We start from the raw sequence: 19,640 nt of genomic DNA on the forward strand, positions 1-19,640 counted from the left end.
GGTTTAAGATGAAAGAATAATTGAAAAATATGCCTGTAATACGTCTAAGGAAAGAAAAAATAGGAAAAATATTTCTCACCTCCTTTTCCATTAAGTCAAATTCAGGAGCACAGGTATACATTAAAGTGTCAAAATCTGAGTATCTTAAAATTCTGGCAGTTATGAGGTCACTCAGGTGATACTGGCATGAAATTAAGTAAAACACAACTATCAATCAATCAGTCAACATTTATTAGGCACTTACTATGTGCCAGGCACTGGGCTAAGGATTGGGATCTACAAAAGAGGCAAAGAGCAGTCCTTGTCCTCAAGGAGCTTTCAGGCTAATGGGGGAGACTGTTGGGTACAAGCCCTGGAACTCATAGGGGTCGGGGAACGCTTCCAGGAAAAGAAGGCATTCAGGAAGTTAGGAAGGTCAGAAGCTGGAGAGGAGGACAGAGAGCTTCCCAGGCCTGCTGGAGCATCTGGTGAGGAGAAGCCAAGGGGCTGGGGTCGTGAGATCAAAGAGGGTTTCTTTGGGAATAGAAGCCTGGAGAGGTGGAAGGGGGCTGGGAGAGGAAGGGCTTTGAATACCAAATGGAGGCTTTTTGTATCTGACCCTGGAGGCAAGAGGGAGCCACTGGAGCTTACTGAGAGGGGACAATTGGGGTGCCAAGGCTGCAACTTCACTTTTGGAAATCACTTTAGTAACGAAATGAAGAATTGTCTGCAGTGGGAAGATACTTGGGGCATGCAGACCTACTAGTAGCTATTGCAAGAGTCCAGGTATGGGGTGATGAGGGCCTGCACTAGAGTGGCAGCAGTGTCAGAGGAGACAAGAAATATTAGAAAACCCTGAAATAATAGTTATCAAGTCCTCTCATATATTAAGTAGAAGAAAGCACTTACCTGATCTGAAACGCGAAAGAGATAAGATAATATCACTTTCAAAATGATTGTTCCACTCCACCAAAAAAACCACTGAATTAGCTACAAAATAAAAGATAAAAGTCAGGTACTAAAATTTGTCCATATCAAATAACCTAATATATCTTTTTAAAAAACCCTTACAGTCTGTCTTAGAACCATTCTAAGTATCAATTCCAAGACAGAAAAGCAGTGAGGGCTAGGTTACTGAGGTTAAGTGACTTACTTGTTCAGGGTCTTATTGCTAGGAAGTGCCTGAGGCTAAATTTGAACCCAGGTTTTCCTGACTCCAGGTCTGGGACTCTATCCACTGAGTCACCTAGCTGCTGCCCCTAATATATCATTTTGGTGACAAATAAAAAGTATAATAACTCCAAATACATGTAAAGGGCATGTCTAGATGTGGTAACCTGGGAAGTCTTGGCTTACCAGGTCTGGACTGGAAAATCAGGCCATTGTTACAAGCACTAAAATAAATGTATTTTAACCTAAAAAGTTAAAAAGAAAAATCATCTCTGGAAATTTTTATCATAGTTAAGTATTGAGGGAATTAGGATTTTTTCTTAGATATGATACTATTTTCTTTAGTGAAAAATCTGTTTTAGAATTAGTATTTACATATAATAAGAATTCTCTCAAGACAAAATTATGATCCATAATTAAATCATCTTTGTCAACAGCCATACAATATTTATCATCTCAGACATTCTTTGCTAGCCCATTTGTCTTTCCAACAAACACATGGGTAAAAAGAGAGACTGAACAAATATAAATTATTTCCTCTTTATCAAACAAAGAGATCTAAGTTGGGAGTTTAAAATCCTGAATTCTAGACTAATTAAATCACACTGTGACTTTGGATTATTTATATTCTCCATGTCTTAATGTCAAGAGAAAATATGAGAAAACATATGTGAAAATTCTTTTTTAATACATTTATCAATTCAAGTACAGTATTGTTTCTATTGTCCCAAAACCAGTATTTCCCCAATCTCAATCCTTAAAACGATTATAAATTTGAAAATAAGTGAAAAAGTTTTGTAAATAATAGAAAGTTTTTATTTAAAAAATAACCCTACGTGCTTTTACTCTATAGAGGAATTCAGTAGGCCTTTACTGTCTTAATTTTATTTAAGACAACCGTAATGATATTAATTACTTTGTTTCCTGGTCCACAAAAGATAAAAGGCAACAAATTAACAGAGAGGCATGTATATTTAAAGCAGAAAGAAGTGACATGTAAGGAAGGGCCTGACATAGAAAGAGGAGTAAGAAAAGCTCAAATACAAAGAAAGCATAGTAGAAAACAACTCGTAGGAACCAGCAATCTTATAAATCCCTGTAACCCAAATGCATCACTAGATTACAATCCAATAATGTATTACATAATGACAATCCAGAGCCATCAAGAAAAGGTTACATTAGATCTACTATACACTACACTTAAGAAACCAGGGAAGTAAATGATATGCCTCTACATAAAAAAGTAATTTTTCAAAGCTTAAGCTTTTGAAAATAATTATAGGCAAAAATTTTCTATAGAAGAATTAGGTTTCTAATGGTATCGAATGAATAATTATGACTGTATTTTTACTTAATCAGGCTTATATGGTGAATAACCTAGTCTCTGATTCCTAGTGAGACTATGACTTATGGTACTGGTAATAAATATATTTATGGCACTTCCCTAAGAAAAAAAAATCAGGCCTTGAAATACTAGAAATCTGTGTTGTAGTCATCCTAGCCATGTGATCCTTATAAGAATAATATCTCATGGACTCAGTTGCCTAATCTTTGTTATTAATAATGTAAAATTATAGACTCATAGTATAGATTTAGAGCAGGAAAGGATCTCAGATTTTACCCATGGAAGTAAAGGAATTTGTCTAGGGTCACGCAGGCAGGATTTGAACTCAGAATATCCTAACTCCAATAATAGTGCCCTATTTACTATACCTACTAAATTTGTTATTATCAGATCATCTAAAATAAGGGGCCTGAAGTTGATAAGTTCTGAAGTTTTTTGTTCCAATTCTGAGATAAAAATCCATGTTTCTCTAGAAGTTATGTTTGTTGAATTGTTGAATATGTAAAAATGGACTTTAGATGTATCAATACCAGAGCTGATTAACAGAAAAACAAGGAATGAGACCAAGAAAATGTGAACAAGATTAACAGCATGTCTGTGAGGGTTCATAGCTCAGGAAAGACAGAACTAGAAAAGAAAAAAGGCTGTTTAGGAAACCAGGTACTCTTACACATTATGATTCAGACTGGAATTTAGAGAAGATTGGAGCACTAAAAAGAAATAGTCTGAGTGTTCAGAAGGAAAGCAGAGGATGCTAAGAATCACACCTAAGAAATTAACTTTCTGCTTGATATTATTATGTGAGATTCTTGCCCAAAGACCAGTGATATGAATGGAGGATCAGAAGTGTTGCAATATTGATTTTTTCCCTATAGAGGAAATAGAATAAGTTTAGGGAGTTCGGTGGAAGACACTGAATCCCGAGGCATTCTCCTCTCTAGTAGAGATTCCTCTCACAAATAACAGAGCATTGAGCCAGGAGGAAGAGCAGTTCCACTCCCTGCCTCTGACCACCATTCTGCAGGTTTCCTTTCTTCTTCTGAAGTTCATCCCACCCATCTTTATTACTCTTCATTTCCCTATTCTTGTTATCATCTAAACTCCACTTGAACACTTTTTACAAGGGATTCATTATCTGACTCGGGCTCTCCATTTTAACAAGTCGCTATCCTCTCTCGGAACATTCTGACCTCTACCTTGGTTAAACACATATCCTTGCTCTTTCTATCATACTCATAATTGTTCCACTACCTCAATGATGCCAAACTCTGTAATGGGGTCAATAAAACTTTGAAATATACAAAGTTTCTCAAAACATTTGATCTTCATAGATTATGATTCATGAAGCTGAGAAGCTTATATTTCTATTTATGATTTTTGTAACTGTTTTCAGTCTTCTTTTACCTCCATGCTTATGCATCCCTTTCTCTACATTCACACATCCACCATCCTGGCATGGGTCCTCTTCATCTCTGGTCTCCAGTATTTCAACAGCCTGCTAGTTAGGCTTCTTGCCTCGTCTCTCCTACTCTAGTCCATTCTCCATTCAGTGATTAATATTCATCAGATGTCTAGCAGATTAAATATAAAATGTTCTGTTTGGTTCTTAAAACCCTTCATGACCCAGCCATTCCAATCTTCTTACACTTTACTTTTCTCGATAATCTAGTGGCCTTTTTGCTATTTCTCACATTGCATGTTCTGTAGACATTGTAAACTCAGCATGTTCAAAATGCAATTCATTCCCTTCACGACTCCCCTCCCCCCCAGCTTTGCTCTAGAGCAGTGGTTCCCAAACTTTTTTGGCTTACTGCCCCAGAAAAAATATTACTTAGCGCCCCCTGGAAATTAATTTTTAAAAATTTTAATAGCAATTAATAGGAAAGATAAATGCACCTGTGGCAATCACCGCCCCTCCTGGATCGCTGCAGCACCCACCAGAGGGTGGTAGCACCCACTTTGGGAATCACTGGGCTAGAATAAGCAAGAAAATCCATGGCCTAGTATTAAAAGATCTTCATTATCTGGTCCCCATTTACCTTTCCAATCTGAATTGTTATTATTCCTCTTCATACATGTTCATTCTAGTCAAAATGGCCTGACAGCTATTCTTCATCCCCATCATTCCAAGCTTGGCCCCTGGGTCTTTGCAAAGTAGCCCTTTAGATGTGGAATGCACTGTGTTACCTCGGCATCGGAATCCAGAGCTTCCTACAAAATATACTCGGGTGCCACCTCCTCACAGAAACCTATCCTGATTCTCCTCAGTTACTAGTACTCTCTCACGTTGGGAATTGCCTTCTATGTACTTTCTGTCTAATTACCTATTGAATATGTTATATCCTTCCTCCACCAAGTTGAATGTAAGGTCTCTGAGAGCACACACAAGGCTTCCCAACAAACACATTGTGATCATTAAATTAAGTCTATACAAAGGTGAGAGCACCTTCCAACTCTGGGAGGTCCTAACCTACGTGTGCTAGAGTGAGTAACAAATCAGAATCAACGCACCACCTCCTGCACTTTCTATGAGAAGCGTCTATTGTGATTGGACACGAAGGCTAAGGGAAGGCACTGGAAGTGACATATAGGTGACCCCTTCGAAAGAGGGAGTGGAGGGAGGCTGCGAGTGGCGTGGTGAAGGAGACCTGAGGGAGCTTCGCTGGTTCCTGACCGAGACTGTTCCATGTGGTGAGTTGCTGGTTCATGACTGAGACTGTTCCACGTGATGAGTTTAAAGACTGAATCTTCTTGAACTTGTATTGGGAAACTTCCTTTTATAGACTCTGTGAGTGGAGTTAGCTCCATTCACCTCCGGGCCTTAGGCCCTTTTAACTCTCGGCTGAGGGTTAAGATATACCTGGACTAATCAGTGAGATAGATTCTTACTGTCTTTCTCTCTTGGAAATAAATTTACATAAAAGTCAATTTTGATTTGAGATTATTATTATTGGGGATTGATAATAGTTCAATCCTCTGGCAACCACCTTTTAATATATTGAACCCATAAAACCCCTTTTCCTCCTTACAACATACACATAACACAGAGGACAAACCCAGGAGAAGCTGCCCAGGGACCTAAGGATGGGACTACTCTGTCATCAAGAGAGCTCTCCTTGGTTGAATTGCTCTTTTTCTTTCTGAGACTTCCCAGTAAATGCTCTGTGACTCTAAGATAGTATACCCCCTTCAATGCTATGGCAGAGGCCTAGGCTTTCCTGGCTTTCATACAACCCTGAGAGTAACAGAGATGGTCATCATAGGGAGGAGAATTCATCTAGAATCAATGAATGGAAATTACAGGAAGTAGATCTCTGATGAACCTAAGGAAGGATCTTAAAATAATAAGAGCTATCCAAAAACAGAGCAGGCTTCTTAAAAAAAAATGGTGACCTCCCCTTCACTGGAGTTGTCCAAGCATCAGTGCATTTAAGAGGGGGGTAAATGTAGCCTACGTGATCTCTATGGTCCCTTCAAGTTCTAAGAGTCTGGCTTTATTACCCTTATACTTGGGAATACTGTTGGACAATTTTAACATATTTCCCAAGAATCTAAATGTTAGTAAATATTGAGTTAGAGTGTCAAAAATCTAAGCACTAGTAATTTATTTAGTAACATGCTTATTTTGCCTGTTAAAGAAATATACTAGCAAAGAGTGGGATAAGGCAGTCATACTTTTGACCATTTCTTTTGGAGTGAAAGAAAGAAAAAAGGCTGATCAGAGTGGAGAAAGGTGACAAAAAGTAGGCATAATCTAGAATAGCAAATAAAATGAAAATGGATAAATGGCAGAACAGTACCCAAAGAAGAACATGAAAATACAAGAAACTGAGTGGAGTAGGTAAAGAGGGAAAAAAATCAATCAGTCATGAAAGAGCAATATGGTACTCAAGAGGAAGTAAAGGAATGAAAAAAAACAGGAATATGGAGCAACATAGGAGAAGTGGGCAGAAAGGAAAAGGAAAAAGGAAGCAATAAATGGAAAAATTATTCAAAAATACTGCTAATGTCTTCCGGTCACTGTTCCTTGATAAGTGGCATTTTGTAATAATCTAAGGTGGTTCCTCCTCCCCCTCCCCCCTGTAAAGTATGAAACTGGCTAAATAAACTACATTTAATATGGTATTTAATTAGAGCAGATAATTTTTTTTAAAAAACTGTTAAAGCTCATTAAACCTTACCCAAAATAGAGCTTGTGATGACTGCATATGTAGGATTTTATTTCTATTTTTCAGGATACCCTAAAAAAAAACACAGAATTATATAAAAGACAAATGGAAAAATTAAGAAGCATTTGGATATATTTTATACTTGTGACAGAGTTTTAAAAGTTATATACTATTCAAATTCCTACTAATTATTATCCTCTAGCACTTTCTGCTATGGGGAAAAATATCAAACTGTGTGATCATGAGTTATGTGCCACTGACAAGAACATTATCATTTGGGAGACAATTCTATAGCTCTTCAAAATAAAATGATAGCTAATCAATCAGCTTGTCTTTTGAAGGAAGAAGCTCCAACCTTTCTTCTGCAAGGCCATTCCATCAGAGTGAGAGAGCATAGAAGGTAGTCAGGGGAGCTCCACCTCAAAATCCAACAAAATGGATGAAATATTAAGAGGGTACTTTGGCTGCCTCTTCATTGAGTTTAGAAAAGCACATAGCATCTCCTAAGAGGCCACAAGGCAGTGGAGTTGAGGCAAAAAGGGTTATTCCACATCATGATCATGGACCATGTAAAATCCAATTATAATCTTAAGTTCACCTTTGTCTCATATCTGTTAGAGAAACTTCTTACTAGAAAGAGAAATGATAAACTATCATACCAGAGAGTGTACATTAAAAGTGTATTATCTTAATCAAGAGACAATGTTATGAGTCAAAAATATCTGACAGCCTTCAGAGCCATTTAGGAAAATAAAACATTTACAGTGTGAGTGCAAATGTACTTAACATATAACATATAACACAATTATCTTATGTGATCCTCATTACCTCCTGAGAGGCAGCAGCAACAGCTCTGACCAACCCCATTTTATAGATGCTGAACACAGTGTTCACAGGACAAGCAGGATTCAAATCTGTTTCTTTGTTTTTATTTTTTATTAATTTGTTTGTTGGTACATTAAAATTTCCTCAACTCACTACCATCACCATAGAAGGCATTACACAACCAAAAAAAAGTATATGTAAATTATGCCTTTCATGTTTCTATTCATCAGTTTTCTCTGAGGTAGGCATTCATAAGGTATTTTTCAAATATTAATTCTGTACTTGTTTTGATTTTCATAATTTCATATAGGTCTCTCCAAGATTTTTTAAACTTAACCTGCTTATCATTTCTTATGGGGTAGTACTATTTCATCATAAGCACAGGCCACAACTTGTTCAGCCATTCCCTACTGAACAGGCATCCCTTCAACTTCCAGTTGTTTGCCAGCACAAAGAGAGCTGCTATAAATATTTTTGAGGATGTAGGTTCTATTCCTTTCCCCTGGTCTCCTTGGGAAGCAGACCCAACAACTAGATATAAGGGTATGCATTGTTTTATAACAGTCTGGGAATAATTCCAAATTACTTTCCAAGATGGTTAGATCAATTTAGAGTTCCACTAATGTATTAGTGTCCTTTTTTTCTCACATCCCCTCCTATATGTTATTTTGCCCTTTTATCATTTTAGTCAATCTGATAAGTCTGAAATGGTATAGTATCTCTCTGATCAGCAGTAATTTAGAGCAGTGATGAGCAAACTACAGCCTACAGGCCAGATGCAGCCCCTTGAAATGTTCTGGGCTCCTTGACATTATTTCTAATCTGAAGAATACAGTGAGTAGGACATAATACAATGAAACTTTGAAAGAGTTGCCTTAGAAACAGGCTGACAGATGAGCATTTCCTTTCCTTTGGCCCCCTCTTTAAAAAGTTTGCCCATCACTGATTTAGAGCATTTTTTCATATGCCTATATATGACATTTTTTATTTCTTTATATAAGAACTGTATCTTTTGAACATTTATTAACAGAAGAATAAGTCATAGTCTTATAAATTCAACAAAGTCCATATAGTTTCATTTTCTATCTGAGAAACCATCTACAAAATTTTTCACCCAATTTTCTGCTTTTCTTCTAATCTTGGCTACACTTGTTTTATTTATATAAAACCTTTTTAATGTAATCAAAATATCCAATTTACATCTCACAATGTTCTTTATCTCTTATTTATTCATAAATTCCTCTCTTATCTACATATCTGATAGGTAATATAATTTTTTTTCTCATTTGCTTATTTCTCCCTTTATGTCTAGATCATGTATATATTTTGATTTTATCTTAGTGAATGGTGTAAGACAGTGATGGGCAAACTTTTTAAAGAAGAGGGCCAAAGGAAAAGAAATGCTCATCTGTCAGTCTGTTTCTAAAGCAATTCTTTCGAAGTTTCATTGTATTGTATCCTACTCATTGTATTCGTCAGATTAGGAATAAATGTCACAGAGCCTGATAGAAAATTTTAGAGGGCCACATCTGGCCCAAGGGCCGTAGTTTGCCCATCATTGGTGTAAGATATCAGTCTATACCTAATTTCTGCCAAATTGCTTTCCAAATGTCCAAGCAATTTTTACCAAATACTGTAAGGATTAAATTTAATGGTTGGATAATAATTTTATGAAATTATGTGGTCGCCAATATTTATTATATCTTGAGTTGGAAATTTATTTACAAATATTTGCAAAATGGAGAGGAAACAATAAAGTAGAGAAATGTGAAGAGGTTAGAGAGGTTATCTATCCTATCAACCTAAATGTTTAATCCGGGTCTGATTGATTAGCTCCCAAACAGGAAGGCCAGTGGGAAGTAATCATGCAGCCTCCTCCAAGATGGAAGCTAGTCTCTTAGGAAACTAGGAAAGGAGTCAGCCTTTCACTCACCCAACAAAGTAGTCCAGGAGTCAGAGTCTAAGTAGAAGCCAAGCTCCAAGCCCACAAACCAAGCCTCTGTCTCCAGCAAAGCTCCCTGGAAGACCTCCCCCAGTCAGAAGATTATCTCCAGAAGACAATCCCTTCAGACTATATTCTTAAAGACAATTTCCTCTGAGGGAGTTCAGGGCTTGCTTTTATGGTGACTTCTCATCTCTGCCTTTCTTCACAAGGGCCAATCACAGTTTCCAAATTGTCTAGCATTGCCCAGGGGGCAATGTCTGTGGGATCAACCTTCTCAACTTCTGAAGGTTAAGTTCTCATTAAAAGGATTCATAGCTAAGGGTGTGAATTTTCTAAATCTCACCTAGTACTAAGTAGGGTGTTCAATCTTTTTATTGATTCGATTTAAAAGTAGTCAAAGAAGCCTTAATCCTGTCTTCAGTCTAGTGAGGTACTAAGTAGGAGTACTTAAGTTAACCAAACCAAAGTGTTAACTCAAAATGAACAAAGGAAATAAAAGATTCCCTTTCACAAGCAGTAAACTCAAAGAGAACAAAGAATTCCCTTTTACAATACTGAGTCCTTATCCTCCAAAACTTGCATCTATACTTATTTCAAATACAAGGTTATTATTATCTTTTACTACTGTTTGTTCCAGATTGGTTCTATTCCACTGATGTATCTTCCTATCTCTTAGCTAACACCACATAGTTTTGATAATTATTGCCTTATAATACAGTTTAAAATATGGAACTGCTAGACTGCATTTTTTCATTAATTCCTATGATATTCTTGATCTTTTGTCAAATCTCAGTTTCTCATGCCAGCTCCTTTTCTAAAACTCATTTTGCTAGAGCGACTTCACATTTCTGACTAAACTTTATTAACTACCTTAATCACTCACCTTTTATACTTTCTGAATAGCTTTTTCAAACAGCTAATCTCAAAAGCAAAGTTTTCCAAATAATTTAGGCACTGGTATCATCCTTTGAATAAGTGGTATAGGTGACCAATTTGACAGATATTCAATTATCTAACCTCAAAACTTCACTGGGCATGTCTTGTCAAGGTGAGAAAGGAATCTGACCTTATTTGGGAACTTTCTATGTTATTAAGAAAAAATAAGAATCTGCATTTTTCTATTATGTCTCTTAAGCCTGGGTAAAAAAACATTTTCTATTTAGTGGGGTAAAAAAAATTTTCTATTTAGAGGAAACTGTAAGTTGAGCAAATACTTACCCATGTAACTAACAAAGAGGCGGCAAAATAAGATGACAAAAATGTGCAATTTCCAAACATTAAAATAAAGCAGACTCCAATAGATACCTGAGGAGAAAAGCAAAGGTGATAAAATAGAACTGATTATGTAATACTATGTGATACACAAAGAGTTTATAGGCAATGTGCATTTTCTATTAAAAAAGTAATTGGTATGGGCAGGAATAAGACTAAGGTTAAAATGGATGGATCTAAGTAAAGCTAATGCAATTTCAATGGAATGGAAATCTTTTCTCAATAAGATTAAAGCTATACACAAAAGCTATATGCAGTCCAATTGTTTATTTATATTCATCTGTAGATTTGCAAAGAAAGAGATCAACTTCATTATTTTTCAGAGAGAAGAGTATAAAGGAGAACTAAATGCAATGTCTATATTTTCTACTTTATTTGAATACATCCTCCACTTTTAAGTCTCCAAATCTGTTGTTGAAGATGTATTTAGTAACTAAATTTAAGCTAAAAAACACTGAAATGCCCAATTTTTTCCATCTTCTCTAACAAGAAGATGTTTACTCCAAAAAGGATAACAGCAGAAATGGTTACTAGGAATTAAAATCTGAGATAGGTAAAGTGATGACAAGAATATCTAGCTATATAAGTTCACTGCTTAATTTATATGAATTATACCAAGGTCTCCTGAAAGAATTTGAAGCTCTAATCTCCAAATTGAAGTTGACAACCTGAGTAATCTGCAAAAAGAGATGAACTGACAAAAGATTGGAGCTGACAAATGTCCCAAAATCAGAAAGAAGGTGAACTCCACAAATGGATACTGGTGATCTTTACTCTGGCCAGGAGCAGATAATCAAGTTGGTGGTTTGTGAATGTTTTAAAGGGAAGTGATGAGTTCATTGAGAACAAGTTATACCATTTCCACTTTTTACTGTCTTGGAAGGTTAGAGTTAGGTGGCATAGAATCTGTCGAGTGCCAGGCCTGGAGTCAGGAATACTCATTTTCATCAGTTCAAATTTGGCCTCCAACTCTTACTAGCTGTGTAACCCTGGGGAAATCACTTACCTTGTCTGACACAGTTTCCCCACTGTAAAATGGTAAAGAATAATAGTACCCATACAAGCAGCTAGGTTGCTCAGTGGGTTGAGTCTCAGGCTTGAGACAGGTTGTCCTGGGTTTAAATCTGACCAGACACTTCCTAGCTATGTGATCTTGGGGCAAGTCAATAAACCCTCATTCCATAGCCCTTACTGTTCTGCCTTTGTAATTGATATTTAGTATTGATTCTAAGATGGAAGGTTAGGGGTTTAAACAAAATGTATGCTACCCTCCATCTTATTTTCCCCCTTCTATCCTGTTCTTTCTCTCTCCTTTCACTCTGTCCCTCAATCCACAAGTGTTTTGCTTTTTCACTTGCCCTCATATTAACACCACCACTTTTTTTCTCCTCCTACTTTCCTATAAGGCAAGATAGCTTTCTATACCCAACTAAGTATTGATGTTATTCCCTGTCTGAGCCAATTCCAATAAGAGTAAGGCTTAAGTATTACTCATCACCACCCTCATCCTCCCTTCCCAAACTGTAATAGTTTTTTCACACCTCTTCAGGTGAGACAATTTACCCTATTTTCCCTCTCTTTTCCCTTGTCTAAGTAATTATTTTTTTCTTTAATCTCTTGGAATTTTGGAACTTTTATGGGATATATCATCACAGTCAAGATTTTTCTTACACCTTCTGTCTATCCTTCTAACTGCTCCAATAGTGATAAAATTTTATATAGTTACAATTATCATCTTCCCATATAGAAATGTAAACAGTTTAACCTCATTGAATCTCTTAAATTTTCATCTTCTTATTCATCTTTTTATGCTTTTCATAAGTCTTGTATTTGAGCATAAAATTTTCTGTACAGGTCTAGTCTTTTCATCAGGAATGCTTGAAAATCCTCTATTTCATTAAGTACCTATTTTCTCCCTGAAAGAAAATACTTAGTTTTGCTGGGTGGTGATTCTTGATTGTAAACTTAGTTCCTTTGTTTCCAGAATATCATATTTCAAAGTCCTCTGATCCTTAAATGTAAAATATGCTAAGTCTTGTGTAAACCTGACTCCAATTCCATGATATTTAAATTATTTCTTTCTGGCTGCTTGAAGTATTCTCTCCATGGCCTGAGGGTTCTGAAATTTGGCCATAATATTCCCAAGAGTTGTCATTTGGGGATTTCTTTCAAGATGTGGTCAGTGGATTCTTTTAATTTCTATTTTACCTTCTTATTCAAGAACATCGGGGGAGTCTTCGTTGATAATTTCTTGTACTATGATATGATGGGGCAGCTGGGTGGCTCAGTGGATTGAGAGCCAGGCCTAGAGACTGGAGGTCCTAGGTTCAAGTCCAGCCTCGGACACTTCCAGCTGTGTGACCTTGGGCAAGTCACTTGACCCCTATTGCCCACCCTTACCACTCCTGGGCCAAGGATGGTCCCTAGCCCGGATGAAAAAGGAGGAGGGTTGGGCGTGGGGCTAGCAACCCCACCCTGTAAAAACTAAATCTGCTAAAGAAACTGCAACCTAAAGTAGGGGCAGCTGGGCTAGCTCAGTGGATTGAGAGCCAGGCCTAGAGACGAAAGGTCCTAGGTTCAAAACCCGGGCTCAGACACTTCCCAGCTGGGTGACCCTGAACGACTATGTGACCCATTGCCTACTGGTTGTGGCCCTATGCTCCTAGAATGGAGTCCCAGGATAAAAAAAATGATATATCAGCTTTTTAAAAAATCATGGCTTTAAGATAGTACAATAATTCTCAAATTTTCTCTCCTGGGTCTATTTTCAAGATCAGTTGTTTTTCCAATGAGATCACATTCTCTTCTATTTTTTCATTCTTTCAATTTTGTTTGATTGTATCTTGGTGTCCCATTAAGTCACCAGCCTTCCAATTCTAATTTTTAAGGAATTTTTTTCTGTGAGCTTTTGAATCTCCCTTTCTATTTGGCCAGTTCTATTTTTTAAGAAATTCTTTTCTTCATTGGATATTTGTACCTCTTCTTCTGCTTGGTCAATTCTGCTTTTTAAGGTGTTATTTTAATCTTCAGTATTTTTTGTGCCTCCTTCAAGTTGACTCTTTCTTGAAAGCATTGTTTTCATTTCTTTTCCTTATTTTTCTTATTCCTCTTTTATTTGATTTTTGAAATCCCTTTTAAGCTATTTCTTCTTCCAGGGCCCGAGACCAATTTTTCTTTGAAATTTCTTTGAACTATGGATGCCTTGATCTCATTGTTATCCACCATGTTTGTGCCTTGCTCTTCCTTTTCTTCTTAATAATCTTCTATGGTTAGGTGTTTGGGGTTTTTTGGGATGTTTGTTCATTTTCCCAGTCTTTTTCCTGAGGTTTTTTTAATCTTAAAGGTGGGCTCCATTTCCAAGGTAGAGAGGTCACATCTTAAACTTTAATTTTTCCTTTTTTGCTACCCTCAGATCTAGTTTTGGGTGTCTGGGAGTTTTTGTTCTTCTAAGATAGCATGATGGACTGTGGGCCGACAACTCTGAAAACCTTCTCCTATTGATGATTGTCTGTTGTTGGCTTGCACACTTGCATACTGTGAGTTGCCTTGTGCTGGAGTTCAGGGCTTCACCTCAGGCTTGCACAAGGGGTCTTCTCATCTCTCTATATATTATTTCACTTAGTAGTCTCATCAGTTCCCATGGATTTAATTAACATCTCTGTTCCAGACCCTCAGGCTCACAACCTAGGAGTTGCCCTGGACTCCTATCTTTTACCCTATATTCAAGCTGTTGCTAAGACCTGTTGGTTTTACTTTTGCAGCATCTCTCAAATAGGCCCTCTTCTTTCCTCTGATACTACTCCAACCCTGGTACAGGCCCTTATTACTTCACACTCAAACTATTGCAATAGCTATCAGGGGACATTTTTGTCTCAAATTTCTCCCCACTCTAGTCCATCCTCCATGCAGCCAGTTTTTTTTCACTATATCACTGGCCCAACCACAGTGTATCCATATTCACACTCTAGTGGCCTCCCCATCATATACAAAATCCTCTTTTTGTCTTTCAAAGCTCCACACAACCTACTCCTTCCCTCACCTTTCCAGTCTTTTTATACCTTAATACCCATTGTATACTGTTCAATCCACTGACCCTTACCTCCTGGCTATTTCACAAACAAGATATTCATTCTCTCCTTTCCAGGCCTTTTCTCTGGCTGTTTCCCATGTCCTCATCTCTGCCTCCAGGCTTCCCTGACTTCCTTCAAATCTTAGCTAAAATTTCACCTATAAGGAACTTTTCCTAACCCCTCTGAATTCTAGTACCTTCTCTCAGTTAATGGCTTCCTAGTTATCCTGTATATGGTTTGCATATATTTCTTTGCTTGTGGACTCCATTAGATTGTGAATTCCTAAAGGGCAGGGTCTGTCTTTTGCCTTTCCATGTATCATCAGTGTTTAGCAATGTGCTCAGCACATGGGAAACATTTAATAAATGCTTGACTGACTGACTGAATGTCCAGCATGTCCAAAGGAAAATAAAAAGGATAGTGGGAAATCAGCAACAATGTCTGGACTTGGGAGTCTCAGACCTGGATTGAATCCCATCTAAGATAGTTACTAACTTTGTAGCCCAGGGTAAGTATCAGTTTCTACTTCTATAATACAAGAGGTTTAGTCTTGGTGACCTCTCAAGTCCTTTAGAGTTCTATGTGTTCCTAAGTTTAGTTTGAGAAAGAAAAATTTAGGGGATATATGGTTGTTACTGGTCTTCAAAAATGGTGACATGAAAAATAAAAGTCAATGAGATTAACTTGTATTCTTAGCATAATTTTAGAATGTATTATTGAAGAAATTATTCAACCTTCTATGAAAGGTTCCAGTGAAGCAGGGATTGCCCATGGGTAATTCTTCAAGATGTTTCACTTTGTATATGATATTGGGCTGATTGTACTGAGCTCCAGAGATCCTTCTAAATGAGATCCATAATCACTCAAAAGATTATGGTCACACTGTCTATACATGAAGAGAGAAATGGGTTGAAGACTATCTTATTTAGGTCTAAATATAATACGTATTTGAACAACATGCAGAGATAATTCATGAGCAAAGACCTTGGACAACACAAATGGGCCCAAAACTGACCAGGAGGAAGAATGTGACTGGACTGCCTTCGGGGGAATTCAAACTTCCTTTAATGACCACAAGATTTTCCCTGAAATAAAGGCCCATATTTTTATTGATATCTTTTGTTTTTAAATTACCTTCATTTTTTACTATCTCCCCCTCTCCCACCACAACTAATTAGTTACTTTCACAAAGTAGGGAAAAAAAGCAATTAAAAAAAAAACAAGTACATTGACCAAACCTGATAATATATGCAGGATTTTGTGGTTAGAGTCTCCCACTTTCAGCAGGATAGAAGGGAAGTTCATTACCTCAGTTCTTCTCTGGAATAATGGTGGCTTGATCATTTTAATTACACCACCTTCTGCTTCTTTAATTCCTTTCAGCTAAAGCACTGCAGTTAAAGATATAAGCAGCTTCCTCCACTCTCTATTGGTTTCTCTAAGTCCCACTATTAGCTGCTCTGGACCACAGGCCCTTGGCAGTGTCTGACATACCGAATAACCAATTAACAATTACTTCTTGATAGATGGAGTTCTTCCAATTCACAATTATATTTTGTTATGTTCACATTCCATAATTTATTTAGTCATTTCTCAAATGATTGAAAGCCAGGGTTTTCACAATGACGTTAATGGTTCTAACCTAAGAGATACAATAGGCTTCAAGAGTATCAAGTTGTGGAAAGATGTCTGGTATGTAAAAGTAGGCTCAACTATACTGCCAAGAGTTAGGATAAGTGATGGAAAAGATGTCATCAAATAAGCATAAGTATGGAAAAGGATATAGACTAATGATGTGTAAGTGTGAGAAAGAACCAATCATTAGACAATACCTTGTGATACTAAGACTCCCTTGTACCGAATGTTCAAGAGAACCCAGACAAGAGCAGGATGAGAGAGGTGGACAGTGATGGATTGGGAGGTGCCTCTTTGAAAGGAGCAGTCACATTAGTTAGATCCCAGGTTTACTAGTGGTAGAGTGAACGAGGAGCTATACTGTCTTACTCAACAACAGGGCCTATCAGACAACTAACTGTATTTCTGATTTAGACAGGGACTTGATGGATATGAGTAAGCATGGCATGGTAGAGTGAGTATGAAGCTGAAAACTAAGATGATTTGGGTTCAAGTCCCACCTTTTGACACAATTCTGACTGTGATCCTGAACAAGACACCTCATCTTAAGTGCTCCCAGGAGCTAAAACTTTACATTGCAGAGAACATATCAATCTGCATCAGTAGATGAGATTTCTTCTCTAAGAAGTTCACTTTAATAATGCAATTTGGTCTAATCAATATCCCAATCTGACTAGGTGTATAGCTCAGGACAATACTGCATGTATAGTTTACCCAGATTCTGGTAAAGAATTTGACAAAGTCTCTCTTGTTTTTCTTGTGAAAAATATGAGCTTTCCAAGACAGGAAAGAGAGTCCTCAGGTGTATTCAAAGGCACTCCAATGGCCACACCCACAGGTCAGCTGACCAACAGTGAGGCCAGGTCCCCCGAGAAAGCAAGAGTCCTCCCATGATCTTCTTATGGAGCAGCCCTGGGATCCAAGCTTGACTCTCTGCTGCTTTACATTTTCATCAATAACTTGGGTAGGAAGCCAAGATGGTAGAGTTAAGGCAAGGACTTACCTGGGCAATACTAAATTCCCCTCCAAACAACTTTAAAATAACGCCTCAAGCAATAAAACACACAAAAGGAAGAGGTGAAGCAATTTTCCATCCCAAGGCAACTGGTAGGCAGAGAAGGTCTGTCTCAAGGGGGTAAGAGTAAAGCAAAGCTGAGCTCAGTCCAGGGCAGACCACATACAGCAAGCCAGCAGCAGGCCTTCCTGAGCTCTCAGCCCACAGATGGCAAAGACCTCAGATAACTGGTCAGAAGGAAGTTTCAGTGGGATCCTTTGCTAGCACTGGGAATAGGACTCTGTTATCTAGACAAGGCTTCAAGTTGCTGTCTCCGGGTGAGGAGGAGGATCACTAGCACACTAGAGCATGCAACTGCAGGGCACAGAAGAATGTTTGCAGTCACTCACAGACAAGAGCACGGCCAGGAGAGCAGCAACCATACTTTTCTGTAGATCCAACCACCTTGGAAGAACTGAAAATTTACAGACTTTCAGAGTCTTAAAGTAATTCTTAAAGAAGCAGCAAGAAAAACCTGTCACTTAGAACAATGCCCCCTCCACTCCAGGAGCATTGTCAACCTTTAGCCTAAAGCTAAAAGTCAAGAAATAGACTGGAAAAAGAACACAAAATCGAAACTAGAACCTTTTTAAAAAAAGTTACTCTGTTGACAGATCAGTGCTAAATAGAAAATGTGATTCCCAAACATAAGACTCAAGAGAAAGACAAAAAGATAAACAAGAAAGAGAAAACATAAAGGAGTCAGTAAGGTTAAACTGCTTAACTTTGTTATATGAGATGATACTTGTAACTCTTAAGAATTTTATCATTATTAGGGCAATTAGAAAGAGTGTATGATAGCATAATATATATATAATATTAATTACAGTATTATTGTATTAATGTTACTACATTATGGACAGAGGGCACAGGTTTGAATTGGCTATGATGGGATGATACCTAAAAATAAATTAAGGGGCAAGAAAGAGGGATATGCTTAGAGAAGAGAGAAGGGTGATGTAGAATGGGGTAATTTTTCTTACCTAAAAGAGGCACAAAAGAGCTTTTGTAGTGGAGGAAGGATAAGAGTGGTAACAAGCAATGTTTAAACTTTATTCCAATCCAAATTGGCTCAAAGAAGGAATAACATACACATTCAACTGAGTATAGAAATCTAACTAACCCTACAGGAAAATTGAAAGGGAAGAAGAAAAGAGGAGAGTGACTGATAGAAGGAAGGGCAGATTAAGGAGGCTTTAATCAGAAGCAAAATAATTTTGAGGAGAGGATAAAAAGAGAGAAAGAAAAGGACAAATAGGGAAATATGGAGGAAAATACACATTAATCATAACTGTGGAAACTTTTATAGTAAATTTCATTGATAAAGGCCCCAATTCTCAAATAAATAGAAAATTTAGCCAAATTTATAAAAAATATAAGTCATTCCTCAATTGATAAATGGTAAAGGATATAAACAGGCAGTTTTCAAAAGAAGAAATGAAAACTACCTATAATTACATTTAAAAAATGCTCTAAATCACCACTGATGAGGGAAATGCAAATGAAAACAACTTGGAGGTACCACCTCATTCTTACTAGATTATCTAATATGGAAGAATGGGAAAATGACAAATATTGAAGGGGATATGGGAAAATTGGGACTCTAAAACACTGTTGATGGTACTGCAAATTTGATTCAACCATTCTGGAGGGCAATTTGAAACCATGCTCAAAGAGCTACAAAACCATGCATTCCCTTTGACCCAGCAATACCACTACTAGGTCTATATCCCAAATTAATTTTTAAAAAGGAAAAGGGTCTATATGTACAAAAGTATTTATATTTTTCAGTCCCTCCCTTGGACATCTCAAGCTTTATTTTTTATAGAAGCTCTTTTTGTGGTAGCAAAAAACAGGAAACTGAGGAAATGCCCATCAACTTTGGAATGGCTGAAGAGTTGTGGTAAATTGTTGTTAGAGAAACCTGGAAAGGGAGCAGCTGGGTAGCTCAGTGGATTTAGAGCCAGGCCTAGAGAAGGGAGGTCCTAGATTCAAATCTGGCCTTAGACACTTCCCAGCTATGTGACCCTGGGCAAGTCACTTGACCCCCATTACCTAGCCCTCACCACTCTTCTGCCTTGGAGCCAATATACAGTATTGACTCCAAGATGGAAGGTAAGGGAAAGAAAGAAAGAAGGAAAGAAGGAAAGAAGGAAAGAAGGAAAGAAGGAAAGAA

General features: G+C 37.4%; 1 protein-coding gene across 1 annotated transcript in view; it reads right to left on the reverse strand.

Annotated features, from left to right (window-relative positions):
* Nucleotides 1-19,640, reverse strand: part of LOC123230659 (probable C-mannosyltransferase DPY19L1) — a 210,899-nt gene that overhangs the window by 67,095 nt on the left and 124,164 nt on the right. Inside the window, exons 11-14 of the mRNA XM_044656798.1 lie at nucleotides 10,652-10,738; nucleotides 6,676-6,735; nucleotides 889-969; nucleotides 80-181 (exon numbers count right to left, since the gene is read on the reverse strand). Coding sequence (XP_044512733.1) covers nucleotides 80-181; nucleotides 889-969; nucleotides 6,676-6,735; nucleotides 10,652-10,738 — 330 coding nt within the window. The remainder of the gene's footprint in view (nucleotides 1-79; nucleotides 182-888; nucleotides 970-6,675; nucleotides 6,736-10,651; nucleotides 10,739-19,640) is intronic.

Source organism: Gracilinanus agilis, chromosome 1 (assembly GCF_016433145.1).
Source record: "Gracilinanus agilis isolate LMUSP501 chromosome 1, AgileGrace, whole genome shotgun sequence".
NCBI classification, from domain to species: Eukaryota; Metazoa; Chordata; class Mammalia; order Didelphimorphia; family Didelphidae; genus Gracilinanus; species Gracilinanus agilis.